We start from the raw sequence: 19,532 nt of genomic DNA, 5'->3' as shown, positions 1-19,532 counted from the left end.
CTAACAGTTAATAGTTCAGAATTTGAATTTAGGAAGTTAAAAGTGACCACTAGTTGCTCCTCTGATTTATAAGAAAGCTTTTGAAAAGGCTTCACTGCTTATGCTCAACTTTGAGGAAACCAAAGACAAAAGTAGGCAGGTGAAGAACTTAGGGGTAACTTCTACCCACAACAGCTAGCTACAAATTAAAGATCCCCAAACTGTTAGGGTATTAACATTTTGCTGAAGCATGAAATAGATGACTTTTCAACTCTTGAGCTGATTTATTATCTTTCATTTTTCAGAGCATCCAAATGTTCACTGCAGATGTTAAGCTCCAGGGGAAGTACACATTGCAGATTTTTTTTGTGCTTGGAATTTTGCAAAGAATGCTCATTAATATGGTCATTTCTGTAATGACCAAATAGCTCTATTGAAAATTCCATATCTTGAGGCTTGCACACAATCTGTCCATAGTTAGAAATGAAGGATAAATTCTGAAAAAAAGGAAAGAGCCATTCTAGCAAAAGTTTCTCCAGTTAGGATGCAGTAACAAAAGTTATTCTGTAAAACTATATACATAAATGAGAAACCAGAAATAAACACATTTATTTCCTTCCTTCCTTCCTTCCTTCCTTCCTTCCTTCCTTCCTTCCTTCCTTCCTTCCTTCCTTCCTTCCTTCCTACCTACCTACCTACCTACCTACCTACCTTCCAACAGAATACCAGTGTTGGAAGATCTTTTAATCTAATCTCCTGCTTAAGCAGGAAACCCTATCCCATTTTAGACAAATGGTTTTCCAATCTCTTCTTTAAAATCTCCAGTGTTGGAGCACTTACAACTTCTGGAGACAACTGGTTCCACTGATTAATTATCAGAAAATTTATCCTTAGTTCTACGTTGGTTCTCCCCTTGATTAGTTTCCATCCATTACTTCTTGTCTTCTCTTCAGGTCAGGGGTGGGATTCTACCAGTTCGCCCCTATTCTCTAGAACTGGTTGTTAACATTCTAAGCAGTTCGAAGAACCGGTTGTTGGAAGAAATTATTGGCCTAATCCTGTAAGGAAGGCAGGAAGGAAACATTCTGGTGTTGCTTACAGAAACCGCCTCTCCGTTAACCCTTATTACATTCTTGGCAGGACTAGACTTCCTGTCTTAGGAATGTCTCTGGAGTTTTTTTCCCCTCCTTTGCTGGTACTTTGCTTGTGTGGAGTGACCATTCAAAGTTATAATGGCACTGAAAAAAGTGACTTATGACCCTTTTTCCACACTTATGACTGTTGCAGCATCCCCACAGTCATGAGAGGCCAGGCGAGGAGATGCGTGCCTCTATGTGAGTGATATTGAGTTGGCCACATCCAGCCAATAACATGATCACCAACTAAGCCACACACACAGAACTAGTTGTTAACAAATTTGAATCCCACCCCTGCTTCAGGTGCTTTGGAGACTAGATTGACCCCTTGTTCCTTCTCCTTCCTTCCTTCCTTCCTTCCTTCCTTCCTTCCTTCCTTCCTTCCTTCCTCCCTCCCTCCCTCCCTCCCCTCCCCTCCCCTCCCCTCCTCTCCCCCTCTTCCCCTCCCTCCCTGTATCAGCTGAAGTCAACTCTTATGTCACAATACACTTATGTATTTGCCTTAGCATTTTTCCTTGATTTTCTGAAAATGGTTAAGAGAATTACATTTCTGGAATTCAGTTCTATATATTCCATGTCACTCCAATTCGGAAAACATCCTGCACATCTTTCTTTACTATCTGAGGTTTAAGTTATAGCTTCTTCTCCAGTTTTCTCACATCCAGAGGATAATGGTTCTATAGGTAACATAGTTTATCAACCATGAGGCTTCAAAAAGTTCAGGGACTCTGTATATTCAAGGGTAATAACAGTCTGAGATAGAGTAGCTAAGGCATTAATCTGGTCTTGCAAAGTCTGGTCTACACCCATAGTTGGCCTTAGATCCTGATGTAAAGCCATCTTGTTGAGATTTATCTCAGACCATGTAACCTTCAATATTGTGCTCTCCACAGTCCTGTCAGAGGCAACATATTCTTCAATGTTTTTTGTCTAGAGTACCAAATCCATAGCTTGTTTCTTTAGGGCCCTCAGAAGGTCAGGGCAAAGATTATTTCCACAGAGTTTCAGAAGACATAAGACTTAGCTATTCTTTTCACCACATTGTTTACTAATACTGCTTTTCATAAAATAAATAAATGACTAAAGAAAGGATGGCACTAATGAACCCATCGTTATACTGATAGCTTCAAAGTACTTTTAGGAAACTTTTCTTGAAATAATCTTTGAATGAAAATTGGCTCAAGACCATTTGTCACAGCACTGTGACATTGTTTTGTGCCTGTTAAAGTGGACAGCTCTCACTAATAGTAGATTCTGATCAACTGCAGGTGTTAAAGGGTAGCTATTTCATTATCTCATATGCTTGAAAATGATGAAGTTTAAAAAGTAGACCTCCCCTGATAAAACTAGTAAAATCATGCATGATAGGAAGGATTTTTAAAAAGGCAATCCATAGCAAAAAATTGAGCGGCAGATCTCCATAAAATTTCCCCAATATAATCATCTCCTAATCCATTGAGTATACATTCAGTTAGGAAACTTAGCTTCACTGATATTCTTGTTGGGCTACAGAGAATAAGCAGAAAAGATATTTTGCTGACTTCAATTTTTACATCCCTGGTGAGGAACCAGAAGAGTCATGTTTTCATAGACCTATGTTAGGAAACAAGTAACAAGGTAATATACACATATGTAGAATCTCAGAGCAGCACTTTTAAATGAGTATTTTATATTGAAATAAGAAAAGAAAAAAGAAAAGAAAAAAGGAAAGGAAAGAACACTCTTTGTCCAAGTGGTATTAGACGCACAAGTAATTTGTATTTAAATTTAAATGTATTTTGTTCAAATATCCCAGAAATCATCTTTTATTTTGCTTTGTCCACTGCAAACTGTCTGGCACCTGCAAATGATAAAACTGTGGTTCAAAATATCATCATTTTAAATGAGCCGCAGTGGCGCAGTGGTTAGAGTGCAGTACTGCAGTCTATTTCTGCTGCCTGCTGGCTGCCTGCAGCTTGGCAGATCGAATCTCACCAGGCTCAAGGCTAACTCAGCCATCCATCCTTCCAAGGTGAGTAAAATTATGACCCAAATTGTTGGGGGCAATAGGCTGACTTTGTAAAACCGCTTAGAGAGGCTGTAAAACATTGTGAAGTGGTATATAGGTCTAAGTGCTATCGCTATTATATTTGTTGCACAGATATAGGAGAGAAGAGATTAAACTGGAGACAAATGAGGACACCCTCTCTGGCTACCCTTTGGTTCTGAGATGGAGGGAAGTTTGAATGGAAGTTAATCAGTGGTGGGATTATTATTTTTTTTACTACCAGTTTTGTGGGCATGGCTTGATGGGCGTGACATGCTTAGTGGGTGTGGCTTGGTGAGCATGGCAGGGAAAGGATACTGTAAAAACTCCATTCCCACCCCACTCCAGGGGAAGGATACTATAAAATCTCTATTCCCTCCCTACTCCTGGGGGAAGGTTACTGCAAAATCCCATTCCCTCCCCTCCCCACCCCACTAACCTGCTTTCCAGTTCCGTTCTCCTGTGCAGGGCAACAAAAGAAGACCCACCTGGTCAGCTGGGACTCGGGTGCTGGAGATAGTTGGGGGTGGGGCCAGTCAGAGGTGATGTCTGCCAGTTCTCTGAACTACTCAAATTTCCGCTACTGGTTCTCCAGAACTGGTCAGAACCTGCTGAACACAACCTCTGAAGTTAACACACCTCAAGTTGGTCTACATGTACATTCTCCAAACAGAATAGAGAAAATTAAATCAAAGCGCTATGATAATTTTCACTATGTCACCATGATTTGTAGTTCTTCTTAGAGTGACATAAATATCTTAGATCTGGGTCACTCCAAATTCAAATCAAATCTACCCTGCACATAGGGATGTTTCTGAAGATTGTTTAGAAATGTAGGTTAAAACACTGCTAAGTGAAGCTAACTTCTCCCTTCATTGTCGTAAAGTTTCAGGTGAAAATTGGTTTCTAGTAAAACTGAAAGCATGGTTTATTATTTTTTAAACAGCTTAATCACAGTGGTGGCAGCACTTAGCCAGCCATGGCTGATCTAGGAAAAGCTCAGGAAGAACAGGTATGCATAGTAATTGGACAGGAGACCTGCAAGAAATCCCAAGCAGGAGTATTTGAAAAAAAAATAATATCTGACGGAATATACAAGGACAAACTACTCATTTATTATTACCAGGTAAAATAATGGATATTTTTTAATTTTATTTATTTATTTGTCGAGCATGTATTAGATAACATATATAAGTATAAACCTGATTATTAATACATGAAATGGATACGAATAAAAAGGAACATTAGGACAGGGATGGTAGGCATGTTGGTGTGCTTATGCATGCCCCTTAAAGACCTCTTAGGAATGGGGTTGAAGTTTTTGGGGTTTGGGTTGAAGTTTTAGGGGTTTGGGGAAGAAACCACAGAGTCAGATAGAGTATTCCAGGCATTGACCACTCTGTTGCTGAAGTTGTATTTCCTGGTGTGGTTTTTTTTAAGGGATGTGTCCATAAAGTCACCAGAAGTTAAGCCTGAGGATTTCTTAGCTTTACATTGGCTTTTACAAGAATTTTTTTTTTTTTTTAGGACTAGAATGTTTGAAATACTGTATATTTCATTCTTGCATAAAAATGCATGGATATTACATTCAATATTTCCGGCCCCTAGTGACATTCTTCCCATTTTTTTAAACAGTAGGTAAATAGTGTCTAAAGAAAGGACCTTCTCAGCTGTGGCATCCCACATTTGAAATACCCATATTAAAGAGGATATTCTGATAATAAAATGAAATAAATGAAAATGCCCTTCTGGCATCACATAAAATTGTGCACTAAATCTTTTATGATGTTTTTAATTGTCATTTTTATTGAAATTACTAAATCTCAATGTGTTTTTATTGTGGTGCTACTTTCCTTTACGCACGAGTGCATTTTTGGTGATTCATTATTTAGTAGGCATTTGGAAAGTTTGTGTTGACATTTCCAAACACATTTTCTACAATAAAAAAGGTTTTTCAGCTCCTTTCCATTTTATTCAGGGTGATCTAATTAGAAAGTTATATGGATCCTGAGTTTTCTAATATCTAGGGTTCTTTGTGGGTATCTATACAGGTGTCTAGAGAATGCCCCTTCCAAACTGACAATTGCCTGATGTTGTAAATGAGAAACATGGTACATTCTCTTATTTGTATATACCAGGACAGACAAAATAAGGCCCTCCAGATGTTCCAGACTTAAGCTTTTAGAGTTCTGTGTCACTGACCATTCTGGCTGGGCTGATGGTACCTATTGCTTAGATCATCTAGTGCCATTTCGTGTTATGTTGAAATATACCTCACCAGAGCAAAGAAGTTGTCTGCTCATCTTAACTACTAAAACCATCCAATAGAAATGAAATCAACTTCTCCTTAATCTTGGACACCATATCAGTCTACTGTGAAACACCCAGTATGCATTGCTAAATATCTTTTAAGTGCCAAGATCAATGGTGGGATTCAGCCAGTTCGTACCAGTTCGGGAGAACCGGTTGTTAACTTTCTGAGCAGTTTGGCGAACTGGTTGTTGGAAGAAATCATTTGTCAGCATTCCAGGGAACCTCCATTCCAATCAGTAACTCTGAGACAAGCATAATCTCAGAAGTACCTTTATTAGAATAGCACCTGGCACATCTGTGGAATTTCAAAACTAAAAGTTTCCTGGACTTCCCACAATGTCCCATACTACAAACGATCTCCTTTTCTCTTATCATACTATCACATGAACCAATCCCAAAGTAAGTTCTATTTTGTTCCTGCGCCACACTCCATAACCTTGAACTAACAAAATAATTCTATTTTGTCTACTTAGACCTACTCAATAAAAATCACGTCCCTGCCACTTTCTCAAGCTATGTGGCAGTGATGAATAAGGATTCCAAAGCTGACATCATTAGGACAGAGAACCAGTTGTTAAATTATTTGAATCCCACCACTGCCCAAGATCCAAAATCACTTTAATGAAAACAGTTTTTAATGCCCTCCTTTCCATTGAGAACATGAATATCTCTCACTTTACTGAAGATAATCTATTGTGATGATCCAAAGGAATCCTTTATTTGAAAGACTACTTCCACTTTAGTAAAATAACAAAGAACCGAGAGCTCCTGTTTTGGAGTTGTTCATAAACAAATAATATTCACACAGCAGACATCCTTCTCAAATGTGGCTTTACACCTTGTGTTGATATCTAGCTCTATAGAGTATATGCATCTCACTATACAATGTAACACATGCAAATTTTATGCAATCTGCAGCCATTTTGCCTGCTTTTTTTTTTTAAAGAACTGCTTATTTTATTCATCTTACAATGGATCTTCTTTTAAAAATCAAGACACCTTCTAGTAGATCTGCAAAATCAAAATGTAAGCAGAGAAAGAGATGGTGATTGGTGGGAAATATAAAATAGAATCTCAAGCACTTTTGCAGGTTTGATGGCACACTCATGAGCTTTTACTCTCCCATTGAAATAAGCAGTAAGGTCAAATAATTAGCCAGACTATTAGCATTCACAGATCATATGAAATGGCCCAAGTTCAACCTCTTAGATTTTTCTGATCAAACCAGAATAGATCTTAATACTGATATTTTAATCCATTAAATTGAACTCTGAAAGTAATGTAATTTTCCATTTGCCAAACTTGCCAATGTTGTTAATAGATGAGACAAATCACAAATGGCAGCTGCTAGTTCTGATCTTAGATGTACAGGCTTAAAAGGGCCCAAGGCAATTTCCTATTGTATATAAAGAACAAGATAATCAGTAACAAAACTGATTGGCTAGGCTGAAAGTTCCCACTTCATTGCTAATGATGGAGTAATATTTACTGCATCTGAAGACCCAGACTAACTTAGAAGCTGTAAGGCAGGTAAGGTGGCACATATACACTTATCTCCTGCTTGAACAGTCTCTTATCGTTTTACCTAATGGAAGGAGTGATGTCAGACTTTGGTCAGCTAGCAATGCAAAATTAGAACGAAACAAAATCTCAATCCAAGCCAAACAAATTTAGAAATATTTACAAAAACAGAGGAGCTTAGATGAGTGGCGTGGTGGCCTAGAGGTGGAGCTCTCGCCTCACAATCAGGAGGTTGTGATATCAATCCTAGGTAGAGGCAGATATTTCTTTCTCTGGGCATAATGAGAATGTATCTGCTGTGAACTCTGCATTGGTGACAGGAAGGGCATCCGGCCAGTAAACACTCAACTCCATTCAGTTGCCCTGACTCCATCCCTATGCAAGGGATTAAGGGGGTCATTAAAAAACAAAAACAAAAAACACAAAGGCGCTTAGATAAGTATATTTATCGTCACAACACTATTGATCATTGTGAAAGGATTCTAGCAACTGCCATGTATCAAATACAAGTTCTAATTATAGAAAAATCAAGGGTCAATTTTTTGTGCCCTCTCTCTCTCTCTCTCTCTCTCCCTCCCTCCCTCCCTCCCTCCCTCTCTCTCTCTCTCTCTCCAATGTGATGGTCATCTTGCTCCTTTTCGAAGCCCAGTTTATTTCCTGAGTAAAAGACAGATCTGTGATCAGATATTCTTATTTTTGTTTATGTGAGAGCTAGTACTCACAGCTGATCCTGTTTAAAATGACACTTCATTGTCAGACTTCATTCTGCCTCATGACTAGACCGGCCAAGAGATAGTGAAGACATACACATAAATAATACAAGCCTTTGGGTACCTTTTCACCAGTATATTCCATTATTTCACCTGCATTTTAATGCAGCAGCAGAAATCATAACATTTGTGCAAATCGTAACACAACTGTGGAAGATTTCATATCTATATGGCATGTCTGCCTTCTTCTGATTCCTCAGAAGTTTTAGTCTTAGCGTTAATCATAGCGAATTTCTTTCTCACAAGCTTTTCAGAAAGAATAACAAGATACTGTTACTTTATTTCCTTGGTTGCTTTATTGACCATCTTTTCATTTACACTGGGGCAAAGAATGGCATTAGTGCTTGTTAGTTTTAATTGAAAGCAAAATGTATTATCTTGATGTTGACAATCAATCAATGGCCAAAATTGAATCGAAACATTTAATTCCTTCTGGAAGCTTGCTAGCCATGGTTAAGAAAACAATATTAAAAAAAAATATGACTAATCATATAATAAGTTACAGAAAAATAAAACAACATAAAGATTTTGAACTGCATTCCAATAACTAGTCAATGAAAACCAGTCAGAAGCAATGCATCATAAAGTTATGGAGAGTATTATGTTACAAGTTAAAGCAATTGGTTGCATGAAATCACTGAGAACAACTATCATTAAAAGACGATTTACTCTTATTCATTAATTCTACTTTCATGCCCTAAAGAGATACATCCATAGATGTCTGAATCAATAAACACTTGGCCCCTCAGTATACTTCCTCAAATGGTCTTGTACTTCAGGTTTAGATTATAACCAAAAAACAATAGAAGTAGCAGTCTTTCTTCTCAAGGGCTGCCAAACTCTTTTAAGACACAAGAAAAACACTTTAAAAAAATCATACTTGCAGATACTTGAAGTTGGCAAAAATTTCTTATGATCTGCTGTGGAAATGTATCTTAAAAATAATAATGATCTTGGTAAAGATGAGAAACCCAAAATTTCCCAAAGTTTGCAAAATTCAATTCCTAATAGTGTCACCTGCCACTCTGATTGAGGTTACAATTCTCTTAACCCAGGGGTGTCAAACTCAACGGGGTGCTTAGATCTGGCTCATGGTGTCGCCCTGGAAACAGTGAGGGAGCAGGGAGCGTCAAAGCCAAAAATGGAGCTTGGGAGCCCGTCTTCATGGAAGAGAGCTTGGGCCACTACAGGCACCCCCAACACAAGTGATGTCAAGCTGGCTATGCCCATTCTTCCCCCCATCCCCCGAGGTCAAACACAACCCTGATGCAGCTCTCAATGAAATCGAGTTTCACACACACCCCGTTCTAACTCATAAGAGATAATGCTCTTTTGAAATTCACATCTTCCTGTACTGGAGGTAGATTAACAATCTAGTGATCTAGGCTGAAGCCCTGATGGTGGAGAACGTTTCTTCATACTTATCAACAAGTTGATTCTATTAAAAAGCAAAAGAAAACAATCTCTCTCAAATACGTTTAGTCTTCTTCCTCAAGGTTTTGCTTACTAACACATTAAAATTCTTAGAGGAAAATAAAATAAAATCCTAAGTAATAAAAACTTTCTTTTATACCATAGACTTGAGTTCTTGACAATGTTTTACTTATGTAGGTTTTCTGGGAAGAGGATGGATAATTTGTTTGCTAACTTTCTAGACTAGACAGCAGCCCTGGAATTTCTCAGGGGTCTCCCATTCAAAGGAGACTGATGCTGCTTAGCTTCCAAGATCAGCCAGGGTTGCCTAGGAGCAGCCACCTGTTAAAGCAAAATGAAAGTCCTCTACGACATGGATTAAATATTTCTTTGATAGGGTCATAGTTTCTGTCATTTTATCGCTCCTTAAATTTATTTTTCCAAGAAGCCCTATTCCTATCTGAAGATATCACACAGTGAAATCATCTTCTCTCCAGTATAAAAGAGACCATGCGAGGTGGCCTAGTGGTGGAGCTCTTGCTACACAGGAGGCCATGAATTCAATCCTAGGTAGTGGCAGATATTTCTCTCTCTGGGCACAAAAAGAAAAGAAAAAAAGCTGTGAGCATTGTGTAGGCATCAGGAAGGGCATCCAGTCTGTAAACACTCAGCTCATTTCCGTCACCCTGACTCCACCCCAATGCAAGGGATTACAGGCAGTGGTGGGGTTCAAATAATTTAACAACCGATTCACCCAGGGTCAGGTTGGCTGTTCATGGGAGGCCTGGCCCATATCCAACCTCCAGCTCTGCCGCACATGTGGGATGAGCCTCCCACGACAGTCAACCTGACCCTGGGCGAATTGGTTGTAAATTACCTCCTCCCACTATGAAGGCAGATCCTGGGTGCTGCGCTACAATGGAGAAATGGGCAAAGAACAGCCAACATGAGGGAAGGAGGAGGAGCAGGGAGAAGAAAGCAGGAAAGTGGCCTTGTCCTTCCCTTGTGCCGGCTGCTCCATTGCCCATTTCTCCATTGCAGGGCAGGGCAGCACCCAGGATCCACTTTGATAGCATGCGGGGTGGTGGTGGTACTTTAACAACTGGTTTGCTTGAACCAGTGCAAACCAGCTGAATCCCACTGTTCCAGACTAGCAGGCTTGAAAGCCTGCAACTCGGATTGGCCCGCTGACAGCGGATAGTGATTGGTCGCCTCAGACTGATCCGATTGGCTAGTTAATGGGCTTCCGCGATTGGTCTAACCAAGCGCGGCAAACTCAAATCACCGTCATTGGCTGCCTAGCCGCAGCCAGCCCTATATAAGGGGCTGCTGCGGCTGGGATATTTCACTCAGATCTGAAGTCACTAATAAAGAGCTGTTGTTGCTATCTGAGTCTTGTCTCCGTCCTTGGACTCATCCTCCCAGATCTAACACCCACCACTGATTACAAGGCTGTTAAAATATTAAAAAATTTTTGACAAGACCATGCAGCAGTTGGTCTCTCTAAACTGGAGCTATGGTTACAAACTTAAATAAAAACAGGGAGAATGTCTCCAGTTTAAATTTAAATGAACAATTAGTCCTTGTTTCTTAGTTTATCGTGGACCACAATGGCTCACAGCTATCTTGTCAAGGTGCACAGTGACCTCAAAAAAGTTTAGCTCTGGCTAATAGTTGCATTGGAAGCATTCCTTCTGTTTAAATACTGACCTATCTGAGTTATTATTTTTAGCAGTGTCGAGCATTTCAAAACCTCCATTACTTACTGCATGTTATCTATTTTAAATTAAAAATGACAGCCTCCCAGAAACCTCAGAAAATGTATTTCATATTTAGTGGCAGCTTCCAATCCAAGGCATGGTATGACTAGAAAGAATAGCAAACAACACTTCTGTCATGCATTAATCCTCATGATGATTTTATTCACTCAGAAATAAAATGAGGCCATTTATCAGGGCTGCTATAAATTACTAACACTGAGGGGAGGGGAGAGGAAGTCTTCATAGTTTTTTTTAAAGGTTGTCCATCCTGATGCTTTTTCTTCTCAGAAGAAAATAAATAAGAACAAGCAATGAAAAGTGATGAGTAAAATATCTGCTGCCTTCCCATTTCTTTACTTTAGTCAGCTAAAGATTCTCAATAAATCTTAACATAATGCTCAAACACTTTTTTAAAAAATAGGTTTTTAAAACATGCAGCATCATTCCCTTCCCTCCTCACAAATGTTATACTGATACTCTGCAATTTACAAAAGTGCCACTATAATAATGACTAATGCTGTTACTTGTTCATAAATGGCCACATGCAAACATGACTCTTAACTGGGAATCAAACCATGAGAACCCTTGTGATGCAGTGGTTAGAATTCAGTATTGCAGGCTAATTCTGCCCACAGCCTGGAGCTCAATCCTGATGGGCTCAAGGCTGACTCAGCCTTCCATCTTTCTGAAGTTGGTAAAACCCAGATTATTGAGGGAAATATGCTGACATTGTAAACTGCTCCAGGACTGCTGTAAATCTCTATAGAGCAGTATATAAGTCTAAGTGCTGTTGTTAATGCAACAATTTATGATCGAACAAGCTTACATTTTGAAACAGGGAGGAAAAGGAGACACACCTGTAGCAAGGAGCAAATGTGAGTCTATGCAATGACACATATGAGCTTTGATTCATTGTAATTCTACCGCAGGAGGCAACCTAATGCTTTGTGTATCTCCCTCAGAAGCTCCGCAGTTTCTACATTATTTGACTAAATTTTAAGACATTCTTTTAATTAAGCATGAATATAAATTGGAATCTGGCATTCTGCAAAGCATCAGCTTTTCTGTTTATCATATCATTTCAGGGCCTGTTTTGGAAGTAAGCCCACCTGTTCAAAAACAATAGGACTGGTACAAAGCATTTTGGAAATGCTATCAGGAAGCAACCACCTCCTCCTCCTTCTCCTCTCCTCTTCTTCTTTTCTCTTCCTCTTCTATCCCTTCAGATGTTAAGGGAAATACAAAGTTTTGGTTCTTGCTCTTCTGGCAGTTTCAACCATTGTTATTTTATTTTTCTTGTAGCATATCTTTGATGTTGTCTCTCTATCTTCTTCTGAGTCTGCCTTGTGTTCTTTTACCTTCTCCTCCTTTTGTACAATCTGAAACCCCAAGACATCCTCTCCAGATGAGAAAAGCACTTTCTTTGCTGTTTTTGTACGTAGTTTTAAAATTGGTTCTATGCCAATTCTTTCTCTTACTATCTCATTTCTGATTTTATCTCTTCTGGTCACCCCAGCAGCTTTCCTCAGACATCTCATTTCCATGGTGACTAACTTTCATTTATGCCTTATTGCAAGTGTCCATGTTTGGCATTGGTAACATAGGATGGGGAAGAATATTCTTGGAACATTGCCTTCTTGTAGTCAAGTGTTTAATAATAGGATATACCCATCATGATAGTCATTTGTTAGAACAGACATTTTCCTCCTGTCATATTAACTATTTTGTGAGACTGTCCATAATATGATTTTAGGACTTTGCTACCTTAGCTTTGACTCTTGAGGAAATGTGTTTCTCGGTCAAAAAGAAGCAGCTCATCCCTAGTATGGGAGAAATGCTGAAAATTCATCTATCATATTGATGTGAATGTTCAACCTTTTCCTTCTTACTTGTACATATTTTAGAACTGTAAACTACTGGGCCTTTCTTCTTGGTAGCAGCAGAATTGTCAAGATAAGACATTTATTAAATGACTTAAACTGAGAATAGGGAAAGGTTCACTAAAAAAAAAAATCCATAATGACAGGAAGAACATTTTGAATCCTGGAAAGAATTGCACAAAGGAACAGCTAGCTAGTTACTTTAATTTGATGCACACCATGATTCCTGGAAATGCTAATTCAACTGCTGGTGACTACATGGTCAAATGTATAATACTTGTACTTGCCTTCAGTAATAACCCATAGCTCTTTCAAGGACATTCTAGAATAACAAAATTGGAGGTCTTCTACTCCAACTCCCCATCAAGCAGAAAACCCTATACCATTTCAGACAAATGGTTGTCCAATCTCTTCTTACAAACCTCCAGTGTTTTTCAGAGAAAACATTAACTGAGCATACTCACTGCAGGAATATGATACTAATTTGAAAGCACAAAGACCTAGTTTCTTCTTTTGTGGTATTAATTGGATGAGCATCAAATTAGCTTTGACACAGAAATTTACACGTATCACTTTGGCATTTTTGTATCACTCCAATTTAGTTTACTAGAATAGAAAATGTATGCTTATCCTATAAAACTAGGTGTTGTTGTAGAACAGCGCACAGGCAGGGCTAACTTATGGCGTTGTTGGAGCACAGCTGTCAGCATCTTTCTAATATCCAATATTAAGCTACAGTGATGGCAACTGAAAGATTTCACCTTAGCATACCATTTGTTTTTTGTTTTGGCATGGAGTCCAAACATTTGATGTTAATTATATAAAGTTTCAACATTTAGTGTGCTCCCCAGCTTTTTTCAAGTGTTAAATCTGATGTACTTGTTCTGTTGAGTTGATAATTGGGACACAGGCACATATGAAACTAGTTATTGGTTAGACAACATTCTGTCCCCCACCTCATATGTCTTTGTGCCACTGATTCTATTCTGAGATGATAGATAAATAGATAGAGAGACTATAGATAGATAGATGATAGATAGATGATAGATGGATGGATAGATAGAAAGGAAGAAAGAAAGAAAAAGAAAGAAAGAAATGATAGATTGCATCACATTCCTGTCAGAATAACTGAGGTGTTTTCAGGTTGAAAGGATCAGCCGGTGACATCACCATTGCACAGGGAATACCCAGTTGGGGGCACCTTTCATGTCCTGAGGAAGAGCTGGAGCTAATGACAGGAGTTCATCCTGTCTCAGCAGCATTTGGGTCTTGAATACAGGCTTGCTGTTGTCAACCCAGTGTCCTAACCATGTGAGCCACTGTGCTCCTAGATAGATAGATAGATAGATAGATAGACAGACAGACAGACAGACAGACATTAAATTATGTCCCTTGCCATAGCCTTTTCCCATCTGCAAAACCAATGACAGTTGAAGAAACCCATACAAAATAATTCAGACCTCCAGTTCTATCTCCAATAATCTGAATAAAATTTAAGTTCAATCATCCTCATTCAGTACAAAGGCCTAATCTGGCCATATTATCCAGAATTGTTTTGTAACCAATGCTAGAGAAGACCACTAGTAGTCCAATAGAACCATAAGGGATATACTCACTTTGTTCATTTGACAACTTAGGTCTTATATCAGTGCAAATAAAACAATTTAATTGAAATGGGTTTAGATCAATCGGTATTGTCAGCATCCATTACTCCATTCTTAATTACCTTTTCCTGTATTCCAATATCACAAATTGGCTTCTATAATTTACATTTCCACTATGTCCACAAATGTTGGGATGATGTCTTTTAACTCTACACCATGGACAAAATTTATCTCATTTTTAATTGGAGTACACTACTTCATAAATATTACAATTATTATCCTATAATTAATAGTGAATTTTAAAAAAACTTGCTGGTGTCCAGGATGTGAGACAAACTTGACAGAAGATAAAACTGAAATGTGTTGGAAAAGATTACAAAAAACAAAACAAAAAACCATTGGCCAAACTATCTTAATTAAGTGAGTTAAGATAGTTTAGCCAATCTTCTGTAGTCTTTAATATTTTCTGAGCGCAGTAACTTGTGTGAAATTGCAATCACTTTACTACCATAATTGGATCAGTTAAACCAGGGGTGTCAAACTCAAGGCCCAGGGGCTGAATGCGGCCTGCGGAGTGCTTAGATCTGGCCTGTGGGGCTGCCCTGGAAACAGTGAAGGACCATCCTGCGGTGCCTCTGCCAGCAAAAATGGAACTCAAGAAGGCTGCAGGCAGCCCTTCTGAGCTCCATTTTCATTGGCAGCGGGTTGCAGGAGGCCGTCACAGCTAAAAATGGAGCTTGGGAGTCCATTTTTGCTAGCAGGGGTACCATGGGCCACCACAGGCGCCTCTGACATGAGTGATGACAAGTTGACCATGGCCATCTTGGCCACACCCATCCTGCCCCCCCCCCCAGGTCAAACACAACCAAGATGTGGCTCTCAATAAAATCAAGTTTGACACTCCAAACTTGAACTTTTGTTCTTGGACCCATCTGTTTTGCCTCTTTTGATGTCCCCCACAGTCCACACAAGTTTAGCGCAGTGGAACAATACATTTGTATTCATACTGAAACAAATATTTGGTAATGGCCTCCAATGTTGATAAATATTAAGTCCAATGGTTTAATACTCTACGGAAAGGCCACACATATTTGATTACAGTTTTGTTTTGTGTTATATTAATTCTTCAGATACTCTTAATCAGCAAACTATTTGTAGGAAACCAGAGAACCCAACAAAAGTAGTTAGAGGAAAGAAGAGTGCACAGATTTTTGGAATCTTATTTGAATCATTCCAACTAAGCACAACTGACTCAGAAACACCCAGCCTGATTTAATGGATCCAGGCCACTTCTTCATTTTGTTTCAGATAATTAATTGGTCTTCTATTCCAACCCTTTGCATAAGCATGAGACCCTATACTCTTCCAGACAAGTGGCTGTCCAGTCTCTTCTTAAAAGCCTCCAGGGTTGGAGAATTCACAACTTCTGAAGGCAAGCCATTCCACTGATTAATTGTCCTCACTGTTAGGAAATCTCTCCTTAGTTGTAGGTTGCTTCTCTCCATGATTAGTTTCCATCCCTAATTTCTTATCTTGCCTTCTGGTGCTTTAAAAAATATTTGTCCACCTCTTCTTTGTGGCAACTCCTCAAATATTGGAACACTGCTATCATGTCACCACCCCTAGTCTTTCTTTTCACTTTTCTGTTGCTTTTTTCACGTTCACTTTGGAGATTTATGGAAACTGACACATGATTTCTGAACTGATGATTTCTATAGCCTCAATAGATCTATACCTATACATGATTTTTTTTTAAAAAAAATATAAAATTCCACTTACCAGCACAGTCACTACACGAAGAACTACTCCCCTCATGTTATTTTCCAGTCTTCTATCTGTTAGTGACCCATTGAGACCAGTGGTAGGATTCCAGCAGCCCAGCTGAAAAATAGAAAAAAGAAAAAGAAAGGATGTGTCCCATCAATGGTCTTAAAACCTGGTCAGTTGAAGAATCTCTTTCCTAAATGGCTTCAAAGTTAAGAAACATATTCTCTCTGGGTTTGTGTTTATTTCTCATTCTTTCTGCCTTCAGGAAATGACTTTGACTTTTTTTTTCAGCCAGACATTTTTTGGACTTCGTGTAACTTTTTGCCTTTTAAAATTGCTTTGAATTTTGAATTGAGAGCCTGATGGAAGGGAAGACAAAATATACAGAACCAATAAATAAATGATTTCTTTGATATCAGCTTCCTGCAGAGCCCGTGATTGAAAATCTCTAAAATGTCTCCTGGACTGCATGGAATCCTGACTAACATGTATCTTTTTTGTTTTGTTTTTAATCCCAGGAATGTGGAACAATTGTTATGGATCCTCTTAAGCCTTCTGGCATCACCTTTTCTCCTTTGACATTTTATGAGATTATGCAGTAATTACTACCATCTTCTTTTCCAGCACAAAGATATCTACTTCTATGCTCAGCTCATTGTTTTGGTAAAGCTCAGAGGGACCTAACAGAATAACAGAGTTGGAAGGGACCCTGGGGGTCTTTTAGTCCAACCCCCTGCTCAAACAGGAGACCCTATATCACGGGCGTCAAACTCATGGCATCACATTGCTGTCACGTGACGTATCGTGACGCTTTTTCCCTTCCTGGAGTTGGGGTGGGTATGGCCTGTATGTGATGCTTCCGGTCCATGGGCCACCAGTTTGACACCCCAGACCTATATTATTTCAGGCAAATGGCTGTCCAATCTCTTCTGGAAACTTCCAGTGATGGAGTACCCGCAACTTCTGAAGGCAACCCATTCCACTGATTAATTGTTCTCACTGTTGGGAAATTTCTCCCTGTTTCCTAGGACAGGAGATAGCAAAATGGACTAGATGGGGAAACTCTGTAGCAGTGCCTCACTACTCAAAGCCAGTTGCTCCTCCTGCTTGTAGAAAAATATCTTTAAAAGAAAAGCAATTAGTTTTTATTCAAAATATTCATAGATAGGTTTTGTTCTCCCCCTCCCTACAGTTTAATCACTGCCATCTTCCAGATGAAAGAAAAGCTAGCCTTCTGCTGTAACAAAAAAGGACATTAAATCTGCTAGGTTGAGCTCTATAAACACATTACTTTTATTCAGAACTAATATTTTTAGTTACATAAAAGAACTAATTAGAATTTAGATCCAATAAGCCCAGTCAAACATGTGGATAGTCTGATTACCAGAGATACTGTACTGCTTTTGCCAAATATCAAACTACATGAAGAATACAAAAATTGTTCTTTCGGAAGGTCAACAAAAGCCTATTTTACCTATGTTCATTAATATCTATTTTTATATAATGAACTTTTTAACCCAGCTCCATTATAAGATGTGTTGGAGGGGGTGGTGGGGGAGATGAAATGATAGCACAGCCCTAAGATAAAACAAACATTTTATCTCAATCTCCTTTCCTTGTTTAAATCGGTACTGTTTGCTTTCCAGTGTCCACATTTCATTTTCACCTCTCTACTGGCATTTAATGGCAGTCAAATTCATGACAAATGTGTGCTTGCAGGCAAAGAAAAACATAACATTGATTTTTCAGGACTGGAGTTGTTGCTTGAGATTCATTAGTATTGATCATCTTTTATAAATTAGGTTTGAATGGTTTGTTCCAATACTAGAGAACTACCTAAGGATTATTCTGGAAATATAAGGTGCATGTATATTAAGAGTGAGTACCATGTTGCTGACAGAATGAATATAGCATTGTCCACAGTCTTGTTTCTCTCTCTCTCTCTCTCCCCCTCCCCTTCTCCCTCTCCCTCCCTCTCCCCCTCCCTCTCCCTCCATCTCTCTCTCCTTCAAAGGTCATAAAATTTCCCTTCCATATTCTTGCTTTCTAATCTATTTCACTTAAAAAAAACCCCAACACTATACTACACCATCTGGAGTTCTACAACAAGGAATAGGCAGTTTGAAAGAAAATTGATTTCTAGACTGATTTTATGGACTTACAAAGCACTTTTAATCATTGTACTGAATATTAGAACATATGGGATATACCTTTTTCATTGTTAAACTATTTTCTGATAATCTTCTAAGCATGCTGTTTTTCTCAATATATTTATGTATATCAATAGTCCCCTTCATGCACTACAGGAACTTTTCATATGAAGATTGAAGAGCAAGATCCCACACTGGACATATGCAAGAAAGTTGAAGATTTACAACAGGAAAAGCAATATATGTGAAATTGTACCAAGAAGGGCTCGAATCCCAGTTCCCCACTCTCTATTAATGCCTGTTTGGGAAAAGTATATACATTCTGACTGTTAATAGTTATTTTTAGTTTTTTTAAAAAAAATATTTCTCACAGGCCATCTGTCTCAGAAAAGAGTTTTGAGCAGTATACAATAAAATGTTAAAATATAAAATCAGTGTATAAAATTTAAACATTTAGAAAGAGACAAAAATAGCAATAGCACTTAAACCTAAAGTATATATGGTTTTATATAGTGCTTTATAGCATTCGCTGATAGCTTTACAATATCAGCATATTTTAACAATCAGAATCCTCATTTTACCATCCTTGGAAGGATGGAAGGATGAGTCAACCTTGAGCCAGTCAGGATCGATCTTCTGGCTATGGGCAGAGTTAGCCTGCAATACTGCATTCTAACAATGGTTCTTGATTAATGATTAAACACTGTTAAAATTAATTGAAAGATGAAGAGTGAGCTTTCAGGGCATTATTATTATAAGTGACTACATAATTATCTTAGATAATTACAATAAAAAAATAAGTTCTAAAGTCAAAGAGTTTTAATTCTATTTTGTTCCTAATTTTTACCTTAATTCTTAATTCGATTCTTAATATTAAATCTTAATACTAAGTTGAAATGGATATGAAACATATTTTCTTCTGCATCTAAAACCTGTTTGTTCTTTCCCATATAATCACATTTTTTCCATCTAAAATTGATTTTCTGTTTCATCCACAATAATCTTTTCATTTAGTTTGACTTTCTAATATAAGCTTGGTTTAAATGGGGAGGTTATTTTTACGAGGTCTCAGGATACAAAGGGTTAATCTCTTCCCCACTTCACTCTGTTTCTGAGTTGTTGAACTATCCTTTGACTATCACTTGTATAAATAAGATCATCAGTGCATATTAAATTGCTTTTACAACATTTGCTCAACCTTACTTAGAAAATG

General features: G+C 38.3%; 1 protein-coding gene across 1 annotated transcript in view; it reads right to left on the bottom strand.

Annotated features, from left to right (window-relative positions):
• GRID2 (glutamate ionotropic receptor delta type subunit 2) overlaps positions 1–19,532 on the bottom strand; it is a 1,009,897-nt gene that overhangs the window by 224,791 nt on the left and 765,574 nt on the right. The window contains exon 9 of the mRNA XM_087935906.1: positions 16,182–16,283. Within this exon, the coding sequence (XP_087792032.1) occupies positions 16,182–16,283 (102 nt within the window). The remainder of the gene's footprint in view (positions 1–16,181; positions 16,284–19,532) is intronic.

Source organism: Pseudonaja textilis, chromosome 6 (genome assembly GCF_049901715.1).
Source record: "Pseudonaja textilis isolate UNSWEBS1 chromosome 6, rPseTex1.2, whole genome shotgun sequence".
Lineage (NCBI taxonomy): Eukaryota > Metazoa > Chordata > Lepidosauria > Squamata > Elapidae > Pseudonaja > Pseudonaja textilis.
The sequence above is the reverse complement of the archived record's forward strand: the minus strand, read 5'-3'. Positions and strand labels throughout refer to the sequence as shown.